This window comes from Salmo salar, chromosome 11 (genome assembly GCF_965601325.2).
Source record: "Salmo salar chromosome 11, fSalSal1, whole genome shotgun sequence".
In the NCBI taxonomy this organism is placed as follows: Eukaryota; Metazoa; Chordata; class Actinopteri; order Salmoniformes; family Salmonidae; genus Salmo; species Salmo salar.
The window spans coordinates 10,340,380-10,365,231 of record NC_138301.1 but is presented as its reverse complement, the minus strand read 5'-3'; the positions used below and the strand labels follow the sequence as shown (position 1 = coordinate 10,365,231).

At 43.4% G+C, this 24,852-nt stretch overlaps 1 protein-coding gene across 3 annotated transcripts in view; it reads right to left on the bottom strand.

The window, feature by feature from the left end:
- Positions 1–17,598, bottom strand: part of LOC106561945 (activating molecule in BECN1-regulated autophagy protein 1A) — a 111,922-nt gene extending 94,324 nt beyond the window's left edge. The window contains exons 1-7 of one of the 3 annotated variants that reach the window (XM_082957734.1): positions 17,239–17,598; positions 16,251–16,448; positions 16,074–16,132; positions 15,790–15,973; positions 2,714–2,886; positions 2,479–2,545; positions 914–2,382 (exon numbers count right to left, since the gene is read on the bottom strand). In XM_082957734.1, coding sequence (XP_082813860.1) covers positions 914–2,382; positions 2,479–2,545; positions 2,714–2,886; positions 15,790–15,973; positions 16,074–16,132; positions 16,251–16,382 — 2,084 coding nt within the window. In that variant the 5' untranslated portion in view covers positions 16,383–16,448; positions 17,239–17,598. Of the gene's footprint in view, positions 1–913; positions 2,386–2,478; positions 2,546–2,713; positions 2,887–15,789; positions 15,974–16,073; positions 16,133–16,250 lie in introns of all 3 variants that reach the window. The other 2 variants (XM_014126403.3, XM_045689022.2) reach the window with 2 other exon arrangements.
- Positions 17,599–24,852: the final 7,254 nt, after the last annotated feature.

The window sequence follows — 24,852 nt, the reverse complement described above, 5'->3', positions numbered from 1 at the left end:
GAAGCCATGGAGGCCGAGCATCGTCTCAAAACTGAATGAAATGTATACTTTAATTGGGATAGGAAAGGGGGTCCAACTGAATGTATTCAACTGAAATGTGTCTTCCGCATTTAACCCCTCTGAATCAGAGAGGTGCAGGGGGCTGCCTTAATCGGCATTCACGTCTTCTGCGCCCGGGGAACAGTGGGTTAGCTGCCTTACTCAGGGGCAGAACGACACATTTTTACCTCGTCAGCTAGGGGATTTGATCCAGCAACCTTCCAGTTACTGGCCCAACGCTCTAACCACTAGGCTACCTGCCGCCCCTTTGTCAGAGATCCTTACCAAAAAATAGCCCTAATGACTGCACAAGTTTGTAAAATGCCTTTTATCAACTTCGAATGAAGCACAAAAAGCAAGATATGCAAAGTTTGACTGTATGATTACACTAATGTCACAAGCATGGGGTGACTTGGGGTTATGTGTAGGTGTTGTGGTAGGGCAGACTTATAAGACGTGTCGAATTTTGCATCTCACCTCCATCTATAACTGCCTCAAAGTCAGAGTTCAGCCATCATGCTACTTCCAGTATATTGGAAAAAGCTATGCATCGATTATGTTTTTCATTTAACCTCTATGGGCTAGGTGGGACGCTTGCAGGCCACTTCCTGCTTGAAATCTTCTCAGGTTTTGGCCTGCCATAGGAGTTCTGTTATACTCACAGACACCATTCAAACAGTTTTAGAAACTTTAGGGTGTTTTCTATCCAAAGCCAATAATTATATGCATATTCTAGTTACTGGGCAGGAGTAGTAACCAGATTAAATCGGGTACGTTTTTTATCCAGCCGTGCAAATACTGCCCCCTATCCCCAACAGGTTAACAAATTGCACAAAATATAGATAAACAAGACCTTAACACCCAATTCTCTCACCTTCTCAGGTAATCGTCATCAGGGCTTTCGTCAGGCATTTCTTGGTTTAAGGCCTCTTGTGGTACATTCACCGCTGGACTTGGACTGGCAGACTGTCTGTAAACCCTCTCCCACTGGCCTGTCTCCTGATTATACACCAACCCTACTGCCTGTTCTCTCTGCGGGCTGGGGGTTCCCCGGTGAGGGAAGGCTGTGTCCCCTCCAGGTTCATCAGCACTGGGCTGTATCTGTGCTAACTGTCTTCTGTCAGAGGACTGGGGATCCTGTAGCACAGTCTGCCTCATGTTGTGAAAGGCAGGGTTGGGGCTTGGATGCTGCCATGAGGTGCTCCCCTCTTGTGATGGGGTCTGGCCGGTGCGCTCCCAGCGCTGTGTACCTTGATTAAATGTGAACAGGTTGTGGCAGACTCTGCAGCGGTTCATATGGCCGCGGGAGGGACCAGAACCACCATCAATGCTGTGGGGGGGCTGATAATGAGGCATGACAGGCCGCTCAGAGTCTATGTTATTATTGAGCATCTCCCGTGTCTGTTGCTCTTGGCTGCTCTCTCTACCAGCGCCACCTGACTGCTCCATTTCCTGCATGCGATCATACTCCATGAAGTAGCGATTCAAGTTGCACTGCAGCACGTTACGGATAGAGGTGGGGCTGTTGCTCCCTCCCTCCCCAAGAGAGTGGTGTCCACTACTAGTGCTGGGTCCATCTACAGAGCTGTTTCCACTGGTGTGGGGGCTCATAACTGCTGGGGGAAAGCTTCCTCCCTCTGTGGCAGAGGTGTAGACAGGCGACTGATAAGAGCAATCCTGCTGTCTCAGCACAGACAGCAGGCTGACAGACGATGCACTAGTCCTGGGTGGAGATACCCCAATACTCCCACTACGCTCAGGCCGCATGTTGAGCATGCTACCCATCCAGTCTGCCCCCGCCAGTCGCCCAGAACACTCCCGGCCTGGCTGCTGGTGGCCTGAAGATGGAGTGCGTAAAGAGTGTCCTCTAGCACCGCTGTACACACTGCTGAAGGCAGAGGGACGGTGTGAGGAGCGAGGCTCAGAGGGCTGCCGGGGCTCAGTGCGAGCAGAGGAGAAGGTGGAGGCATAGGACTGGGTCTCCAGGCTCTCCGGGTCAGAGGGGTCCTCTCCAGATGGTGAAGGGGCTTGGATGGCAGAGCACCGACTGCAGAAGCAAACCATACCAAGGTGTTGCACACAACCCTGGTAGGGAGGTCGGGAGCGATTACGCAGGGCGGAATAACGTCCAGAGGAAAGACTAGGAGAGTCAGCAGCACTATTGACAGCGGGTGCAGGAGGATGCTGTTCCTCAGACTGTGAGCCTGAGTTCCTCGATGACAGGATGTGCAGGAAGTTGTGGAGAATGGGGGTACGGCGGACCGGTTGGGACTGTAGGAAGGATCGATGGCGAAAGTGGGGCATCTCCATGCTATCCATGGGGACCTCAGAGTCATCATCACTCTGCTGAAAAGCACACAACGGGAACAAAATGTTCTTGATATGACGTAACTGACCTAATGTAAAGTATATAACGTAAAGTATTAGACAGAGTCTCACCTGTTGGTTAGAGGGATTCACTATAGCGGTCAACAGGTAATGACCCAGTGGGTCAAACCTCACCAGTCTGCAACAGAGCATTCACATGTGTCATCTCCATTTTGCTTTAAATACAGTTTGAGAATATCTGACTCGGTTTTCAAATTCAGAAATTTCAGCAAAGTTTCAACAAGTCAACTAATCGAACACTGTGGAAATGACAGGGAGATGAGGAAAGTGGAGCTTTTCGTCAGACCTGACTCTCTCTGTCTCGCTGGCAGTCTTGACCAGGGCAAATGGCTCCCTCCTACTCCAGTCCCAGAAGTGAACCTCATTGTTTGTTGCTATGAGAAGGAGCTGGGCAGTAGGGTGAAACGCCAGGGAGGCAATGGCCACATTGCTCTCAGTGAACCAGCTCTCACTGCCACCCTGGGCATCAGATGGGCCACACAATGTTCAAAAGAAGATGATTAGTGTCAATATTATGCACAAAAACCCAGAATGTCATATCATCCAACTACTTTTAAGAGAGTTCAAGGAAATCGATTGGTAAAAAGTAAAACTTGTGATGATGCAAGAGAGGACATGGTCACTTACACCAGTGCCACACACAGAGATAGTTAGAGATCTCTAGTTGGATATGTTGGATTCGGGGTAAACTTTGAACATTGTTATACTCATAAGCATAAAGGAGTGGAAGAGACTGGTTTTTATGTCAGAGGTTAATGGTTCTCTGTAGAAAGACAGATGGCTTTGGAATGTGTTGGGTGGACGGGAGGTGGTCACATGATTGCTATAGGGGAAGCGGATGGACATCTGTGGATTAGTCGAAGGAGGGGTTGAGGTCAGGTCAGATCCCCTGAAGGGAGAAATTATGGCTTATTATCCTATTATCCTCTTCCTGTCAAACCATAAAAGGTCAGGATTGGAGAAGAGGCGTGCCTAAAGTGGAGTATACAGTCATGGGCAAAAGTTTTGAGAATGACACAAATATTAATTTCCACAAAGTTTGCTGCTTCAGTGTCTTTAGATATTTTTGTCAGATGTTACTATGGAATACTGAAGTATAATTACAAGCATTTCATAAGTGTCAAAGGCTTTTCTTGACAATTACATGAAGTTGATGCAAAGAGTCAATATTTGCAGTGTTGACCCTTCTTTTTCAAGACCTTTGCAATCCGCCCTGGCATGCTGTCAATTAACTTCTGGGCCACATCCTGACTGATGGCAGCCCATTCTTGCATAATCAATGCTTGGAGTTTGTCAGAATTTGTGGGTTTTTGTTTGTCCACCCGCCTCTTGAGGATTGACCACAAGTTCTCAATGGGTTCTCAATGGGATTAAGGTCTGGGGAGTTTCCTGGCCATGGACCCAAAATATCGATGTTTTGTTCCCCGAGCCACTTAGTTATCACTTTTGCCTTATGGCAAGGTGCTCCATCATGCTGGAAAAGGAATTGTTCCTCACCAAACTGTTCCTGGATGGTTGGGAGAAGTTGCTCTCAGAGGATGTGTTGGTACCATTCTTTATTCATGGCTGTGTTCTTAGGCAAAATTGTGAGTGAGCCCACTCCCTTGGCTGAGAAGCAACCCCACACATGAATGGTCTCAGGATGCTTTACTGTTGGCATGACACAGGACTGATGGTAGAGCTCACCTTGTCTTCTCCGGACAAGCTTTTCTCCGGATGCCCCAAACAATTGGAAAGGGGATTCATCAGAGAAAATGACTTTACCCCAGTCCTCAGCAGTCCAATCCCTATACCTTTTGCAGAATATCAGTCTGTCCCTGATGTTTTTTCTGGAGAGAAGTGGCTTCTTTGCTGCCCTTCTTGACACCAGGCCATCCTCCAAAAGTCTTCACCTCACTGTGCATGCAGATGCACTCACACCTGCCTGCTGCGATTCCTGAGCAAGCTCTGTACTGGTGGTGCCCCGATCCCGCAGCTGAATCAACTTTAGGAGACGGTCCTGGTGCTTGCTGGACTTTCTTGGGCGCCCTGAAGCCTTCTTCACAACAATTGAACCGCTCTCCTTGAAGTTCTTGATGATCCGATAAATGGTTGATTTAGGTGCAATCTTACTGGCAAAAATATCCTTGCCTGTGAAGCCCTTTTTGTGCAAAGCAATGATGACGGCACGTGTTTCCTTGCAGGTAACAATGTTTGACAGAGGAAGAACAATGATTCCAAGCACCACCCTCCTTTTGAAGCTTCCGGTCTGTTATTCGAACTCAATCAGCATGACAGAGTGATCTCCAGCCTTGTCCTCGTCAACACTCACACCTGTGTTAACGAGAGAATCACTGACATGATGTCAGCTGGTCCTTTTGTGGCAGGACTGAAATGCAGTGGAAATGTTTTTGGGGGGATTCAGTTCATTTGCATGGCAAAGAGGGACTTTGCAAATAATTGCAATGCATCTGATCACTGTTCATAACATTCTGGAGTATATGCAAATTGCTATCATACAAACTGGCTTTGTGAAAATTAATATTTGTGTCATTCTCAAAACTTTTGGCCACGACTGTATATACTGGTAGTGGTGGAAACATGTCTTTGTCTGAATACAGCTGTGTCGACCCTTTGGAAAGAATTAAACTTGGTTAAGCTTCTCTAGTGTCCATGAGTTATTTACTCTGAAAAATTAGGACCTCACAGATGGCGCTGCAATCAGAGTTCACCATGATTTGTAGTCAAACCAAAGAGTCCAGATCAGTGGAGCAGAGCTGTCAACAAACAAGGTAGGCAAATTCCTATAACTGATTCCACTCATTTTGACATCTTGGGGAGATGTGAATTGTAGGCTGAACATTATAGGACATGGACTGAGAGAGCCTGAGTTTAATTCGGTAGGCCCATTGTGTAACGACTGGTCGTAGCTTTATGGTAGTTTGTAAGTCCCGGAAGGTAAACTCGTACAGGCTGGTACCTGTAGGGTAAGTCCTAGGGGGTAAATTCCTGCTAGTACTAACCAATAGGTTGGTTCCTGCTAGTACTATAAAGTAAATGGTAAACTCCTAGTAGGTTGGTTCCTGCTAGTACTATAAAGTAAATGGTAAATTCCTAGTAGGTTGGTTCCTGCTAGTACTATAAAGTAAATGGTAAACTCCTAGTAGGTTGGTTCCTGCTAGTACTATAAAGTAAATGGTAAATCCCTAGTAGGTTGGTTCCTGCTAGTACTATAAAGTAAATGGTAAATCCCTAGTAGGTTGGTTCCTGCTAGTACTATAAAGTAAATGGTAAATTCCTAGTAGGTTGGTTCCTGCTAGTACTATAAAGTAAATGGTAAATTCCTAGTAGGTTGGTTCCTGCTAGTACTATAAAGTAAATGGTAAATTCCTAGTAGGTTGGTTCCTGCTAGTATTATAAAGTATAGGGTAAGTCCCAGAAGGTAAACTCCAGCACGCTAGTGCCTGTAGGGTAAGTCCTAGGGGGTAAATTCTGGTTGGGATAGTTAATGTGACTACTATAAGAATAGGGTGAGTCCCGGAAGGTAAGCCCGTGCAGGCTGGAACCTGCGAAGGGTAAGTCCTAGGGGGTAAATTCTTGGTGGGGTTGGTTCCCTGCTAAACCTGTAATGAGAGGATGGAAGCCCAGTCACAGTGGCTGTGAGAGCGCAGGGTGTGAGTGTGTGTGTGAAAAAGAGGTTCGTTTTGTGCCCTGTTGGGGTGGTGAGCCATGGCAGATTATGTGGAAATAGGAAGACAAGTGTGAATAATTTTGGCAATATCTGTTATCAATAATAGGGATATTGGAGGCAATACGGGAAAAAGCCATTAAATCATCCGTATTCTCCAGTAATACATTCGCAGACGCTATAGTATCGTTCTAATACAAGGTATTAAGTGCCGTGACCGATTAATTATTATCCGGGGAAGTGGGTAGTGCTACCTTGGAAAAGAGTTAATAGAAGGTGTGTATTATAGACGGGAGTGAAGAAATCCAAGACACACTGAACCCCGTCAGGAGAGGTTAGCGAATAATAACTATTGATATGGCGACAAATGGCCCTGATTCTCCCTGTAATGTGGAGCTAGAAGATTTTAATAAAGCCATGGAGGCGCTGAAAGAAGCGCACCAGCATTCTACCAATTCGGCTCGAATATGGGAAAAAGTTTGCAAACTGGATAAAATTGGGCAACATTTCCCTGCTGACGAAGAATTCAAATCAAATAAAGAATTCAGGGAGGCAATTATGACTTGGCACAATGACATAAAACCAGAATCAAAAGCTCAATATATCAGCGTGTTGATGTCAGCATTCTATCAACAATAAACCACGATAAATCCGGAATGAGTACCAGTACACTGCCACAGAAAGACTGGGAACGGGAGTGTATTGATGGAATTTGCACTTCTGCTTTGATGGCAAGTTTGAACCCTGTGGTCAAAACGGTAATTGTGGAGGTAGTGGATTTAATTCAAGAGGATGTTTTGAGAGTGGAATACAACTCCGCTCACTTCGCGGATGTGCGAGGGGTTAATAGGGCCATAGGGAAAATCACTAACTATAGTTTCAGTGGCCAAGGTAAGACAAAGAAATGTAGCGAAAAAACATCAAAGCTTAAGGAGAAAGCTCCCTGTTTTAGATGTGGGACTATCAGACATTGGAAGAATGAGTGTAAGGTGATACTGGTACCTGCTGCATTCGAAGGAAATGCCGTTATACAAGCGTTTGCATCTTTTTCAAAAGAGCAACAACAAATCGTCTTGAGATTAGCAGGAGAGGAAATGTCACATATCCGTGTATAGCCTAGGTCCGATCGGTAAGTGGTTCATAGAGATTACAGTTTCTACGTGAAGGAAGACGTATGAGATCACGTCTGACCTAACTTTTTAGTAAAGGCTAGGGATGAAATAACGCGGAGTCCTTACGATGAGAAATTGGCTAAATTTGCCACATAAAAAATATTTTGGGTTGAAGAATCTAGGCAAAATGCCAGGGGAATGGATTCTAAAGGTAACACATTTAAATTATATGGCCAAACACTCTCTGGAAAGTCAGAAATCCTTGGGGGTTTTTTTTATCTCATGAGACATTTTATGTGGTTTTAGTTTGAAATAGATGCACGTTTTATGTCGTCTTACTCTGAAATAGATTTCTAGAATATACAAAAGGGTGGAGGGGTAACAAGGAATTAGCAAAGGAGTTACTAAACCTAAAACTAAACACCAGTCTATTCACATTGTACCATTACGTTATGAGGTTATTATTATTTCCGTAGGGTGTTATAAAGAGTTGTAATTCTAAGTTGATTAGTTATTCGAATTAGTTTATTTTTTATTTAACATGTTGTTTTAGAATCATGTGTTCGACGGGGAAAATTACCAGTTCCCTGGGGTCCTGGTTTTTGGGTAAATATACAGAGGTGCTGTGTTCAGTCTGCATATAGAAGGGAAAATATATGTTAATAAGGGATGACAGTTACTTCAAATGGATTGTGATATATGTATTGCTGATTTCATTTTGTGTTTTTGTTTCGATACAAATTTCACCAGATTGGGATACTGGAGTGTGGGATTCTGCGAGGGGTTAGGGTGCTAACTTCATGATCTGGAAACTCTTCCGAGAGGTCGCCAGTAGAATAAGGGAGTATGGACTAATTTTGAAAATGGTTTTAGCACTAACAGTATGTTGGTATGCTCTTTGACATTTGTCATAGATATAATGTTATTAAGAAAAGGTTAGTGTAATAAGTTGTCATATAGTCAATGCTTGTCTGGACTTCCTGGAACAGTTTGTGCTTTTTATGAGGTCATCATGGAAGGTGACGTCAGATCATGTCTTAATACATGGTATGAATAATTTCACCACAAACAGTGTGTGTGAACCTCAAAACCCTCCCTAACTAACTGGCTGAAGAAAGAGCGACTAAGGCGTGCAATTCGACAGTGGCGTTTTATTAACACTTCTGAGTCCGAGCCATAAACCGGAGTGCTGAGAACGGCTCAAGTGAGAGATTTGTGTACGTGGGAGAAACTGACGTATCCATTTGGATATTGAAATCACGACATTATCAAGGGCCATCAAATGGGACAGGAAAGAGTTACATGTGCCATTGGGAAGTGCCGGGAGAAGGACAGGAAGGGGGGGGGTGTAATGATAGAGTATCATTCTCAGAGACTGTATATTGTTACAGAAGATAGCTCATAGGAGAGGGAGGACAGTTAACTGTACACAATATGGGGATTTAATTTAACATTACACATACCCAGATCATGGTGAGAGTAGAAGAGATAGTGGTGGCATTTCAGACACTATGGTAAACTTTCAAGAAACCTGTGACTCAAAGTTTTGTTAGGTTGGATATTCTTCCCAACTCATTAATCTTTTTCCCAATTTCTAACAGCCGGCGAACACTTGACAGATTAGTTGAAGGAGGTTATAAACATGGGCCATGTTAGTAGAAGCAGGGGTTAGCATTGTTGGGATATCAGTTAATGAGGACTCGTGCCACATGGATTGGTAACTGGGAGACCGATGGGAGTACAGGGGAGGCTGTTATTCAAATGTCACAAATTGGTGATCTTGCCATAAGAGGAGAGTTTATGTTGTCAGGAATTGTGTAGCATTATGTATATCCTCAGGTGAAAGCAGAGATTACCAAGGGCACGGGCTGAATTCTGGAGATTGAGTGTACATCAAGATACACCAGGCGGGGGTGTTGGGACAGCGTTGGTCTGGTTCACACACACACTACTCCTTACAGCACCTGCAGCGGTAAAGATCGTCATGTCTCTCCTTGGTGGGTGCATTGTTCTCACGTGAAGTGAGGTCAAGCTGCATAATGGGTGAGCTTGAAGACATCATGACAGAGGAAGCGGAGCGAAAGAGAGAGAAAGACTAGATTCCACTGTAGACATGCAGATGGGTTGGGTCTGGGAGCTACTTTAAACATCATAGTTGAGTAGGCGTTAGCTGCTTTATTGGTTAATGCATCATATGAAAGAGGTTAGATGTTCGGGTAATTGTTCTTTAAACAACATGTTGAAGTCAAAGATGTGAAAGCATATACAGTGCTGAGTTACCTTAAGAGGATGTAGGGGGGTGGCAATGGAGGAGATGGGGAACAAAGTGAAAATGACATGACTTGGGAACACCTCTCGGAACCTGGGGCCGAAAGGGGAAGACTGGGCGAAAGCATGGAGGCTTTTTAGGGCTTTTATTTTTGTGGAATCCAGCAGAAAAGTATCCTGGAGACATAGAGTTAGGTGAAGAGAGAGTGGGAATTTTAATGGTCTCAGACTTTGGTTTTCATGCATATATAATTATGCATAGTTTATCACATTGTTAATACTGTTATGTTTTGTGTCTTTTTGTTGCTTTCCAAGTCTTATGATGTCACTCTCTTAGGAACAAGAGGGAGAGAGTGGAGAAACAAAAAGCGCTCCCGCTGACATGGAACAAGACAGCAGATTCAGCTGGAATGTCATTTTGTTGTGTGATGAGAGATGGAAATAAAATTGTGTATGGTGTGATCATAGGACAGAGGCTATAAGTCTCTGAGTTTGTAAACCTCACGGTGAATGTTTTGCTATCATTGTTTGTTCATTTTATAATTTATTTTTTATTTTTAATTAATATCATTGTCCATTTAAAAGTAATTTCCAAGTTTATGTAAATTGAACATTAGGAAGCTATTGTTCAATAGGAGGGACTGTTGGATTCAGGGTAAACTTTGAACATTGTTATACTCATAAGCATAAAGGAGTGGAAGAGACTGGTTTTTATGTCAGAGGTTAATGGTTCTCTAGAAAAACAGATGGCTTTGGAATGTGTTGGGTGGATGGGAGGTGGTCACAGGATTGCTATAGGGGAAGCGGATGGACATCTGTGGATTAGGCGAAGGAGGGGTTGAGGTCAGGTCCCCTGAAGGGAGAAATCATGGTTTACTATCCTATTACCCTCTTCCTGTCGAACCATAAGATGTAAGGATTGGAGAGGAGGCGTGCCTAAAGTGGAGTGTATATACTTGTAGTGGTGGAAACATGCCTTTGTCTGAATACAGCTGTGTCGACCCTTTGGGAAGAATAAAGTTGGTTAAGCTTCTCTAGTGTCCGTGAGTTATTTACTCAGAAAAATTAGAACCTAACAGATATAACCCATTTTTGCATGGACACTGCCATAGAGCCCCACAGTGGAGCTGTCATTGTACCCATAAAACCTAGCAGTCATGCAGGGAAATGGTTCCTATAGTTTTCCACCATTCATTTTTCCCATAGGGGATTTTAGAAACACTTAAAAGGGCTAAGTTTCGTGTGTGACGTTTAGTGTGACGTTTTGATAACCATGTAAATTTCTCTCAGACAAGGTAATATTGTTACTACGGCTCCATTTACGTTCAGATTCGAAAATGTTAATTTGTATCAAAGAACAGTGGCTTGCGATAGTATTCACCCCCCTTGGCATTTTTCTTATTTTGATGCCTTACAAGCTGGAATTCAAATATATATTTTTTGGGGCGGGGGGGGGGTTGTATCATTTGATATACACAACATGCCTACCACTTTGAAGATGCAAAATATTTTTTCTTGTGAAACAAACAAGAAATAAGACCAAAAAAATGAAAACTTGAGTGTGCATAACTATTCACCCCCCCCGCAAAGTCAATACTTTGTAGAGCCACCTTTTGCAGAAATTACAGCTGCAAGTCTCTTGGGGTATGCCTCTATAAGCTTGGCACATCTAGCCACTGGGATTTTTGCCCATTCTTCAAGGCAAAACTGCTCCAGCTCCTTCAAGTTGGATGGGTTCCACTGGTGTACAGCAATCTTAAGTCACACCACAGATTCTCAATTGGATTGAGGTCTGGGCCATTCCAAGACATTGAAATATTTCCCCTTAAACCACTCGAGTGTTGCTTTAGCAGTATGCTTAGGGTCATTGTCCTGCTGGAAGGTGAACCCCAGTCCCAGTCTCAAATCTCCGGAAGACTGAAACAGGTTTCTCCTCAAGAACTTCCCTGTATTTAGCGCAATCCATCATTACTTCAATTCTGACCAGTTTCCCAGTCCCTGCCGATGGAAAAACATCCCCACAGCATGATGCTGCCACCACCATGCTTCACTGTGGGGATGGTGTTCTCGGAGTGATGAGAGGTGTTGGGTTTGCACCAGATATAGCGTTTTCCTTGATGGACAAAAAGCTACATTTTAGTCTCATCTAACCAAAGTACCTTCTATATGTTTGTGGAGTCTCCCACATGCCTTTTGGTGAATACCAAACGTGTTTGCTTATTTTTTTCTTTAAGCAATGGCTTTTTTCTGGCCACTCTTCCGTAAAACCCAGCTCTGTGGAGTGTACGGCTTAAAGTGGTCCTATGGACAGATACTCCAATCTCCGCTGTGGAGCTTTGCAGCTCCTTCACGGTTATCTTTGGTCTTTGTTGCCTCTCTGATTAATGCCCTCCTTGCCTGGTCCGTGAGTTTTGGTGGGCGGGCCTCTCTTGGCAGGTTTGTTGTGGTGCCATATTCTTTCCATTTTTTAACAATGGATTTAATGGTGCTCTGTGGGATGTTCAAAGTTTCTGATATTTTTTTATAACCCAACCCTGATCTGTACTTCTCCACAACTTTGTCCCTGACCTGTTTGGAGAGTTCCTTGGTCTTCATGGTGCCGCTTGCTTGGTGGTGCCCCTTGCTTTGTGGTGTTGCAGACTGGGGCCTTCCAGAACAGGTATATATATACTGAGATCATGTCACACTTAAATAAAGTCCACCGGTGTGCAATCAAACTAATTATGTGACTTCTGAAGGTAATTGGTTGCACCAGATCTTTAGGGCTTCATAGCAAAGGGGGTGAATATATTCATGCACCACTTTTCCATTTGATATTTTTTAGAACTTTTTGAGACAAGTAAAAACCCTTTTTATTTTTTATTTTTTTTGTTTAAATCGCTTCACCAATTTGGACTATTTTGTGTATGTCCATTACATGAAATCCAAATAAAAATCTATTTAAATTAAATTGTAATGCAACAAAATAGGAAAAACACCAAGGGGGATGAATACTTTTGCAAGGCACTGTAGACATCATGCAACACTACAAATCCCTGCAAGCTCCTGCACATTATCTCTAGCTGATACTTTTGCTAACAGGTATTATGACAACTTAAAACTTGCACAAGACAGTTCTCAGAATTGTAAATTTAAAGAAATGTTGCCAATTTATTCATTACTACATGTTTAATTTCACCTTTATGTATCTAGGCAAGTCAGTAAAGAACAAATTCTTATTTACAATGACGGCCTACCAAAAGGTCTCCTGCGGGACGGGGGCTGGGATAAAAAAATATATATATAGGATAAAACACACATCACGACAAGAGAAACAAGAGAACATTACACAAAGAGAGACCTAAGACAACATCATAGCAAGGCAGCAACACATGACAACACAGCATGGTAGCAACACAACACGACAACATGGTGGCAGCACAAAACATGGTACAAATATTATTGGGCACAGACAACAGCACAAAGGGCTGGAAGGTAGAGACAATAATACATCACGCAAAGCAGCCACAACTGTCAGTAAGAGTGTCCATCATTGAGTCTTCGAATTAAGAGATTGAGATAAAACTGTCCAGTTTGAATGTTTGTTGCAGTTCGTTCCAGTCGCTAGCTGCAGCGAACTGAAAAGAGGAGTGACCCATGGATGTGTGTGCTTTGGGGACCTTTAACAGAATGTGACTGGCAGAACGGGTGTTGTATGTGGAGGATGAGGGCTGCAGTAGATATCTCAGATATGGGGGAGTGAGGCCTAAGAGGGTTTTATAAATAAGCATCAACTAGAGAGAGACAACTCAAAGGCGAAATCCATTAATGCCAAGATAATGGAATTCATTGTGCTACTTGCTATAGGCGTCAAGACTGACATTTGGACCAGCAGTGTCAGCCCCATGAGCATGCTGAGTCTGATAGCACAGTAGGTCGATGAGGATTTCGTACTGAGGAAAGCTGTATTGCATGCTCAATAATGTGCTGGTTCTCATACCGCTGCTGCCATTTCAATGGTATTTGAGAACATGTTTGAAACTTGGAAACATGAACACACTCCTAGCACCATTCGAACAACTGACTCGAGAAATAAGCTCATCAACTGCGTCTGCAGCAGACGTTATACCCTCTGTCATGGCATTGAAATGCCTGCTCAACAAAACTGCCAATTAGAGTGTGGGGTTAAAACTTGCAAAAGTACACGAGACTGTGAACAAGCGACTCTGAGCCTCTTTACTGTGTCGCCACCATGCTCGATGCTAGGTACAAGGACCGCTACTTCGATGCAGACAAGAAACAGGGTTTACGTGAAATGTTACATACACAGCTGGACAAGATGGAAAAGGACACAGTGACAGTGCGCACCGAGGAAGAGAGGCCACGGACAGAGCTGCTTGACATGTATGATGAAATCCTTGTTGAGAATGAAACGAATAAACAAATGAACAACGAAACAGCACAGCATGTAAGTGAAAGAAATAGGTTTAGATTATGTTTTACTGGTAATGGGGACATACGTAAATGACAACAAAATAACTTTTTGGTCGGTGGTGTGTGTGTGTAACCTTTATTTAACTAGGCAAGTCAGTTAAGAACAAATTCTTATTTACAATGACGGCCTACCCTGGCCAAACCTGGACGACGCTGGGCCAATTGTGCGCTGCCCTATGGATCTTCCAATCACGGCCGGATGTGATACAGCCTGGATTCGAACCAGGACTGTAGTGACGCGTCTTGCACTGAGATGTAGTGCCTTAGACTGCTGTGTCCCTAACTATTTAACTGTACTAGAATGTTTAAAAGGCAGCTAAAATGTAAAATGTCGGTATCAATTTTTTTGGCAAGGAAAATACTGGACATCGGTATGGCCAAAAATGTCATATCGGTGCATCCCTAGCATCAACGGGTATACAGAGATGACCAGTTTACAGATGAGTATAGAGTGCAGTGACGTGTCCTATAAGGAGCATTGGTGGCAAATCTGATGGCCGACTGGCAAAGAACATCTAGCCGCTCGAGAGCACCCTTACCTGCCGATATATAAATTAATGTCTCCGTAATCTAGCATGGGTAGGATGGTCATCTGAATCAAGGTTAGTTTGGCAGCTGGGGTGAACGAGGAGTGATTACGATAGAAGAAACCAAGTCTAGATTTAACATTTAGCTAACATTATATAGCTAATCCAGAGATTCTTACCTTTGCCTCGATTCGGCAGTCTAGACCAGATCATCATGGCATTTGTGGTTCTGTATGATAGCCACATTAGCAGCTAATTAGCATTACATTTTGGGGGATAAACACAGGTGAATATATTGATAACTCACTTTGTCCTAGAGAGATTTACATGGTTATCAAAACATCACACCAGGGTAAGCCTACACGAAACACATCCCTTATTTTAAGTGTAGGAAAAATGAAATGGTGAAAAAGCTATTGGAACCATTTCCCTGTTTAACCTCTAGGTTTTATGGGTATTATGACTCATACTGTGGTACGCTATAAAGGGCTGTCACCATTTAAAAGTAGTCAACCGGGTGGGGATTCATATGGGTTGAGAGGGACCAGCCAATGATCAGAGCATTGGCTTCTTCTTCAAATTGGGTTACCTTGTAAATGGCTTTAAGCTGTATCACTGCCATCTTGTGGCCACAATAAATGAATGACAAGATTTGGTTCAGGACTCCGGCACTGCAGGTGGCGGTAAAACACCAATATAAGCTGTATGCATTTTTCTAACACAAAAAATAAGAAAATTGACTACTTCAAAATGGAGATGGCCTCAACTGCGCTGCCCGTGCTCTTACAGATGCCATAATGGGACAGATAAAAAGGGAGAATCTCAATTGGTTTTGCTCAACTCTCCTTTGTCCTGCTTTTGAAAAAGTTCAAAGGTAATCGAGGTCCAGAGGCGAGGAAACAAATTAGCTTGTATGAAATGAGACTCCACTCCATAAGGCAAATTACATTTACAGGGGTGGAATCCCAAAATAAATGTGTAAAGTGATAAAAACATATATAGCTAGTTGTGTAAGACATTTTATAGATGAAATAAGTGCTGTATTCTTATTAAATGTGTGCATGCTTTTCTCCAAGAAAACAGCTGATTTAAAGGGGGTGTGGCGGATTTTAAAACACTTCAGCGCTAGCCACTGAGTGGAATACTCTTGTGCATCAAGGAAGTGAGCATAAGTCCTCCGTTCACCTACTAATTAACTGACACCGTCCTCAACCACTTATCGGTTTCCAGGTCACGGAGGAGTCATCTAATTAAGTCTATGGTAGCACATGTAGTCCCTGGGGTTCCTTTGCATGAGAAGATGACAGCCACTCACATGCAGGTCCCAGATGCGAACCTCTCCATCCAGACATCCCGAAGCCACCAAACCAGGGATGGTAGGGTGAAAGGTCAGACACCAAGGAGTGCGGCGATGGCCAACCAGAGAGTGAACACACTTCCCTGTCTTAATCTCGGTGATATAAATGTTATGGTTGACATGAGTGGAGGCAATTAAGGTCCTATATGAAAGGAAAACATTAACAGTTACCATACAATCTTCCAGTCTTGGTGTCTTTCTACCTCCTCCAAACACATTTTTTTATAGGATGTCATTCTGACCTGTCCGGGCTAAAAGCCAACAGGAAGGTAGAACGAGGGCTGTCCGGCAACTCCACTTTCTGTGGAAAATAAAATAAAAAGAGCACATAAAAAAAGTCACCACTCATCTCAGTTAAACTTGATACATTGCACGATTTCCACGATTGCCATCCATGCCTCACCAAGGATGCTCCTTACCTGACTCTGCCATTTCATCCTCCGGGTCTTCTCTTCAACAAGCTGCTGCAGGAGGCGCTGGGAGCCAAGGCCACGGGCCCCACGCTCCCGGGCAGATAAGATCCGCACTGAATTCTTTGGGTAGACAGTCATCTCAAAGATCAGGCCTTCCTCCCTCTCCTTCACACTGGTGTTTGTTGGTCTCAGTCACCAAAGGGTCTAAGCAAAGGCCATATGAAAGTGTGTGTGGCCAGCTTGTAGTCTAAAGGGGAGTCTAGCTTGTAATCTACACCTTCACCTTGCCATAGCATGATGAAATCCAACTGTTGATGACAGAACCATGTTTGTAACTAACTAGCTAAAAACAATTATTAGTTACCTAATCACTGCAGTTCTCATTTGTTAACAGTCCTGAGGAGCTGATGACAATGTTGCCATTGGTGGCATGAATAATGAAAACCTGTTCGTTTTACAGAATTACAACATAACGTTAATGACCAAACAACTGGTGGTGTGGGTTCTGCCAGAAAAACTTTAACACAGAGAAACAACGAAAACAGGCTGTCATGAAACTTAAAAATCTAGTTAAACTACCGGTCTCCTAACTCCAGATTGTAAAACCAGATAATGCGATTTAACCCAACAAATGTGGTTCATTATACTGGTGGAGGACGAAGATAGCATCGCCAATAACAGGTTCAAGTTATTAGGCGTTTTGTACAGCCAGGCCTGTAACTACCAGTATAATATTTGGTTAAATCACATTGTGTTACAATCTGTAGCTACCCGTCTCCCAATAAACTAGCAAGCTAACATGCCTGCGTTTGTCCAACTCAAGAGCTAGCGTTGTGAACCGTTACAATCTGTAACTACCCATCTCCTAATAAACTAGCGAGCTAACATGCCAGCGTTTGTCCAACTCCAGTAAGAGCTAGCGTTGACAACCAACCCAAACAAGGCATTTGGCCAAACTAGATAACGTTAGCGATATATTCCACCACGTCCCTACCTTTTCCCACTGCTACGGTTGGATGTTCTTGACGACTTAACTAGTTACATATATTAGACTTTTACTAGCACCTGAAACTGTCTCGTATATTTATGTTTTATTTTCTCCGGTGTTTTTATATTGTGTTGACCGACTGTGGTTAGCAAACTAGCAGCGTAGCTAGGCTAGCTATTAGCCTGTGTTCTCCAAAACATTAGCCAGCTGGCCAGATCAGACCTGCCACAGCACATCAGGCATTACTAGTTGAACACAGGAACCTAGGTGGGCGTCAAACAGGGAGCTTTTTTTTCAGTGCAATAAATAGCTAGTTTACAAAGGGTCACTTTTGCTTTAAAGTAAGCAATGTATTGTTCATCTACATTTATCGCTATTTTCCTAAAACAATTATTATCTGCCTCACCATTCAGCTGTCACGAGATTTGAGCACTACATGTATCAGGGCATTGCATGCATAGGCCTATAGGCTTAGGTGTCTACTGAATGATATTAATGTTTTAATAAAAATAAATATTGCTTATATAAAGGAAGAGAAGCTTAGGCCTAACCCCAGACAGATAGAAATATGCCGGTGGCATCCTACAACACTGACATGCATTTCTTTCATGTCAGATGGCTACTGTGTCTGCTATACAGATGTACAGGAGGCTAATTAGTTCATTTTCTATCATAATATTTTGTATAAAGATAAGCAATGTATTGTACGATTATAGGAGTAACTCTGGTAGGCCTGAAAGTCTTACTCATCTCAAATCAAACTTTATTTGTCACATGCCCCCGAATACAACAAGTGTAGACCTTACTGTGAAATGCTTAATTACAAGCCCTTAATCAACAGAGCAGTTCAAGAAGAGTTAAGAAAATATTTACCAAATAAACTAAAGTAAAAAATTATGAAAAGTAACACAATAACATAACAATAATGAGGCTATATACAGGGGGTACCGGTACCGAGTCAGTGTGCTTGGGTACGGGTTAGAGGTCATTTGTACATGTAGGTAGGGGTGAAGTGACTATGCATAGATAATAAACAGCAAGTAGCAGTGTACAAAACAAATGTGGGGGGGGGGGTCAATGCAGGGACGCCACCAGGGATTTTGGGCCCCATGAAAATATATCACATTGGGCCCCACCACAACAGGCCACACCAAACCTGCGCAATTGCTGTAACCACACACCTCCAGAACCCAATCGACCCATTAAAAGCTTTAAATAACTCTACCTTTGCAGGCTTGCAACTCCCTTGTAGTCCAATATTTACTGTACGATATTTACTGACAGTGGGCTGTGAAAATATAACACTGTGCAGACATGCATGCAACGGAATTCACTATTTGATGCAAGACTGATGTAACAGTGTAGGTTCCGTCCCTCTCTTCGCCCCAACCTGGGCTCGAACCAGGGACCCTTGCACACATCAACAATTGACACCCACGAAGCATCGTTACCCATCGCGCCACAAAAGCCACGGCCCTTGCAACGCAAGGGGAAACCCTACTTTAAGTCTCAGAGCGAGTGACGTCACTGATTGAAACGCTATTAGCGCGCACTACCGCTAACTAACTAGCCATTTCACATCGGTTACACTGATACCCTCTATAAGAAATGTGCTAAAGGCCATCTTTTACAGTCTAAATGTAATTTTAATGGTCAAATTCTTGAATGGAACATTTTCTTAACAATAATGAATAACTTAAAATAAATATAACTTAAATATACATTAACCTCTTCAATTAAAATACATTAACAAGATGGCGTAGCAGTCGGACGTGTGTTTTGTCTTGTCCCGTGTAAATATCGTTTTTCCTCGTTTTTTTCGTATATATTTTGTATATATTTTAATATCACTTTCCATCTACGGAAACAATATACTCTCCTGCAACCCACCTCACCCAATGTGGTACAGATCTGCTATTTTTTTTATACTTAAGAACCGGAACCCCCATCAAAAGCTAGCCAGCCAACAGGCTACTAGCTAGTAGTCAGTTAGCCATTGCTAGGCCCATCTGCTAGGCCCATCTCCAGGCAAGCCGAAGAGGCCCATCAGCCACTCCTTGGGCTACAATACCTGGACCCCCGCCGACCCATCACGACTGGACTACCGACGTAATTCCGCCCAAGGATTTTTTTCAACTGACTCCTCCGTCGCGACGTCCCCTGAATGCCCACCCGCTAGCCTGCTATCCACGGCCCGCTAGCTTAAGAGGCCCATCGGACAAATTCTTTGGCCACTATACCTATTTTGCCAATTGGCCTGGTTTACCACACTAAGCCCTGCTGATCCATACTCTGAACCGGAACCCCCCAACAGAAGCTAGCCAGCTAATTAGCTACTAGCTAGTAGTCAGCTAGCCACTGCTAGCGGTCATCAGCTAACTTTAGCACGGACAACTCACACCAGCCTGCACAGTGCGACCCAAACTAGAGCAAATCGGACTTATTTTCCCCATATCTCGTGATTCCTACCGCAAGCTCTGAAACTTTTTTTTTCTCACCTGGATCATCGCAGCTAGCTAGCTGCTATCCAAGTGGCCACTCCTGACTAACGTCTCTGTCCCGAAACAAGATTGAGCTAGTCTTGCCAGGCCCATTAGCTCGCCTGCTAGCCGCGGCCCGCTAGCTGTCTAGAGCACATCGGACTGTTAGCTTAAGAGGCCCATCGGACAAATTCTTTGGCGACTATACCTATTTTGCCAATTGGCCTGATTTACCACACGGAGCCCTGCTGATCCGTCTGCTGACGTCACAGCACGAGGGGCCACAACAGACTTTCTTCCGTCCCTCAAAGGCCCTTCTGCTAGCTTGCTAGCCCTGGCCTGCTAGCTGCCTGAAGCCACTCACTGGACTCCTATGATCACTTGGCATGCCTCTCCCTAACGTCAATATGCCTTGTCCATTGCTGTTTTGGTTACTAATTATTGCTTTATTTCACTGTAGAGCCTCTGGCCCTGCTCAATACGCCTTAGTTAACACTTTAGTTCCAACTCCCACACATGCGGTGACATCACCTGGTTTAAATGATATTTTTAGAGACAATATCTCTTTCATTATCACTCTATGCACAGGTTTACCCCCACTGTATTCACATCCTACCATACCTTTGTCTGTACATTATGCCTTAAATCTATTCTACCGTGCCCAGAAATCTGCTCCTTTTACTCTCTGTTCTGAACGTACTAGACGGACAGTTCTTTTAGCCTTTAGCCGTACCCTTAGCCGACTCCTCATCTGTTCCTCTGGTGATGTGGAGGTTAATCCAGGCCCTGCAGTGCCTAGCTCCACTCCCATTCCCCAGGCGCTCTAATTTGTTGACTTCTGTAACCGTAAAAGCCTTGGTTTCATTCATGTTAACATTAGAAGCCTCCTCCCTAAGTTTGTTCTATTCACTGCCCTAGCATACTCTGCCAACTCAGATGTCCTAGCCGTGTCTGAATCCTGGCTTAGGAAAACCACCAAAAACCCTGAAATTTCCATCCCTAACTATAACATTTTCCGCCAAGATAGAACTGCCAAAGGGGGTGGAGTTGCAATCTACTGCAAGGATAGCCTGCAGAGTTCTGTCTTACTACCCAGGTCTGTGCCCAAACAATTCGAGCTTCTACTTTAAAAAAATCCACCTTTCCAGAAACACGTCTCTTACCATTGCCGCTTGCTATAGACCACCTTCTGCCCCCAGCTGTGCCCTGGACACCATATGCGAATTGATTGCCCCCAATCTATCTTCAGATGGTGACCTAAACTGGGACATGCTTAACACCCCGGCCATTCTACAATCTAAGCTTGATGCTCTCAATCTCACACAAATTATCAATGAACCCACCAGGTACAACCCCAAATCCGTAAACACGGGCACCCTCATAGATATCATCCTAACCAACCTGCCCTCCAAATACACCTCTGCTGTCTTCAACCAGGATCTCAGCGATCACTGCCTTATTGCTCATTGCATCAAGCGACCACCCCTCATCACTGTCAAACGCTCCCTAAAACACTTCAGCAAGCAGGCCTTTCTAATCAACCTGGCCCGGGTGTCCTGGAATGATATTGACCTCATTCCATCAGTAGAGGATGCCTGGTTATTCTATAAAAGTGCTTTTCTCACCATCTTAAATAAGCGTGCCCCATTCAAAAAGTGTAGAACCAGGAACAGATATAGCCCTTGGTTCACTCCAGACCTGACTGCCCTTGACCAGCACAATAATATCCTGTGGCATACTGCATTAGCATCGAATAGCCCCCGCGATATGCAACTTTTAAGGGAAGTTAGGAACTGATAAGGGAATTTATATGTTTAAAGGAATGACTAAAGGATTCCACCCTGAAATCATATAATTGTATGAAATGTGTTAGTAGTCATAATTCCATAATATGTGTTAGTAGCCTGAAATCATTGTGTTGCTGTGTAGTGGTGTGAGATTTGAGAGAACAAAGGACAACAGGAAAGAGGGTCCTTACAAGGTCCCTCTTATCTGGGGAGGAAAGGAACAGCGAAGAAACTGCCAAGGCTGGTAGAATAGTGATAAACGAGGAATGTGGACCGTGGGGAAAGATACAGCCCACCTACTGTGTGTGTGTGGGTGGGTGGGAGTGAGAGTGAGAGTTATAAATTGTCTGTGTTTACATTTTTGACTTTAGAGCTCTCATGAATAAACTACAACGAACCTTTTGCAGAATCTGAGTCTTTGCCTAATTCTTATTAACCCTAGCTTTACAACGTAGGGGGAATTGGTCAAAGCTATAGTGATTGTTATCATCATTGGGATTGAAAATTCTCGTGACAGGAACCAATATACACAGGCAGTTAGGAAAGCTAAGGCTAGCTTTTTCAAACAGAAATTTGTATCCTGTAGAACTAACTCCAAAAAGTTCTGGGACACTGTAAAGTCCATGGAGAATAAGAGCACCTCCTCCCAGCTGCCCACTGCACTGAGGCTAGGAAACACTGTCACCACCGATAAATCCGCGATAATTGAGGATTTCAATAAGCATTTTTCTACGGCTGGCCATGCTTTCCACCTGGCTACCCCTACCCCGGTCAACAGCCCTGCACCCCTCACTGCAAATTGCCCAAGCCTCCCCCATTTCTCCTTCACCCAAATCCAGATAGCTGATGTTCTGAAAGAGCTGGAAAATATGGACCCCTACAAATCAGCAGGGCTAGACAATCTGGACCCTCTCTTCCTAAAATGATCCGCCGAAATTGTTGCAACCCCTATTACTAGCTTGTTCAACCTCTCTTTCGTATCATCTGAGATTGGAAAGCTGCCGCGGTCATCCCCCTCTTCAAAGGGGGTGACACTCTAGACCCAAACTGCTACAGACCTACATCTATCCTACCCTGCCTTTCTAAGGTCTTCGAAAGCCAAGTTAACAAACAGATCACCGACCATTTCGAATCACACCGTACCTTCTCCGCTATGCAATCTGGTTTCCGAGCTGATCATGGGTGCACCTCAGCCAAGCTCAAGGTCCTAAACGACATCATAACCTCCATCGATAAGAGACAATACTGTGCAGCTGTATTCATCGACCTGGCCAAGACTTTCGACTCTGTCAATCACCACATTCTTATCGGTAGACTCAACAGCCTTGATTTCTCAAATGACTGCCTCGCCTGGTTCACCAACTACTTCTCTGACAGAGTTCAGTGTGTCAAATCGGAGGGCCTGTTAAAGTCCCTGGCCACTAGGAGCGCCGCTTCTGGGTGAACATTTTCTTGTTTGCTTATGGCCTTATATAGTTGGTTGATTGCGGTCTTAGTGCCAGCATCGGTCTACGGTGGTAAATAGATGGCTACGAGTAATATAGATGAGAACTCTCTTGGTAGATAGTGTGGTCTACAGCTTATCATAAGGTATTCTACCTTAGGCGAGCAATACTTCGAGACTTCTTTAATATTAGACATTGCGCACCAGCTGTTACTGACAAAAAGACACACACCAGCACCCCTTGTCTTACCAGACGTAGCTTCTCTGTTCTGCCAGTGCATTGAAAATCCCTCCAGCTCAATATTATCGGTGAAACATAAGATATTACAGTTCTTAATGTCCTGTTGGTAGGATAATCGTAATCGTAGGTCATAAATGTTTATTTTCCTGTGATTGCATGTTAGCAAGTAGAATTGATGGCAGTGGGAGTTTACTCGCTCGCCTACGGATTCTCAAAAGGCAGCCCGATTTGCATCCTCTTTTCCTCCGTCTTTTCTTCACGCAAAATAACGGGGATCTGGGCCTGTTCCTGGGAGAGCGGTATATCTTTCTCGTCAGACTCGTTAAAGGAAAAAGATTCTTCTAGTTTGTGGTGAGTAATCCCAGTTCCGATGTCCAGAAGTTATTTTCGGCCATAAGAGACGGTAGCAGAAATATTATGTACAAAATAAGTTACAAAATAAGTTACAAACAACAACAAAAAAATGAACAAAATAGCACAATTGGTTACGGGCATGTAAAACGTCAGCCATCCTCTTCGGCGCCATCTTAACATATAGTCAAGTTCAACTGTCAGAGTCAGTTGGACCGCTGGGGCTCTCTTTCAATTCAGTTTAATTCAAAGGGCTTTATTGGCATGGTAAACAATGTTTACATTGCCAAAGCAAATTAAATAAACAAGAAACAAAAGACAATTAAACAAGTGGAAAAAACAATAAAAATAACAGTAAACATCACAAAAAAGAATATAGACATTTCAAGTATTGTATTATTGGCTATGCACAGTGTTGTAACAATGTGCAAGTAGTTGAAGTATGAAAGGTAAAGTAAATAAACAGATAAATATCTCTATCTCTCTCCCAATCTCTATGTATTTCTCCCTCTAGTTCTCTCTCTCTCTCTCTCTCTCTCTCTCTCTCTCTCTCTCAATGTTCAATTTAATAGGCTTTATTGGCATGGGAAACATATGTTTACATTGCCAAAGCAAGTGCACTAGATAATAAACAAAAGTGAAATAAACAATAAAAAATTATCAGTAAACATTACACTTACAAAAGTTCCAAAAGAATAAAGACCTTTCAAATGTCATATTATGTCTACATACAGTGTTGTAATGATGTGCAAATTGTTAAAGTGCAAAATGGAAAATAAATAAACATAAATATAGGTTGTATTTACAATGGTGTTTGTTCTTCACTGGTTGCCCTTTTCTTGTGGCAACAGGTCACAAATCTTCCTGCTGTGATTGCACACTGTTGTATTTCACCCAATAGATATGGGAGTTCATCAAAAGTGTATTTGTTTTCGAATTCTTTGTGGGTCTGTGTAATCTGAGGGAAATATGTGTCTCTAATATGGTTATACATTTGGCAGGAGGTTGGGAAGTGCAGCTCAGTTTCCACCTCATTTTGTGGGCAGTGTGCACATAGCCTGTCTTCTCTTGAGAGCCAGGTCTGACAGGTCTGACTTTTCTGGATTTTGATAATTAGCGGGTATCGGCCTAATTCTGCTCTGCATGCATTATTTGGTGTTTTACGGTGTACACAGAGGATATTTTTGCTGAATTTTGCATGCAGAATCTCAATTTGATGTTTGTCCCATTTTGTGAATTCTTGGTTGGTGAGCGGGCCCCAGACCGCAATCGGTTCTATAACTGATTCAAGTACTTTTTTGCCAGATCCTAATTGGT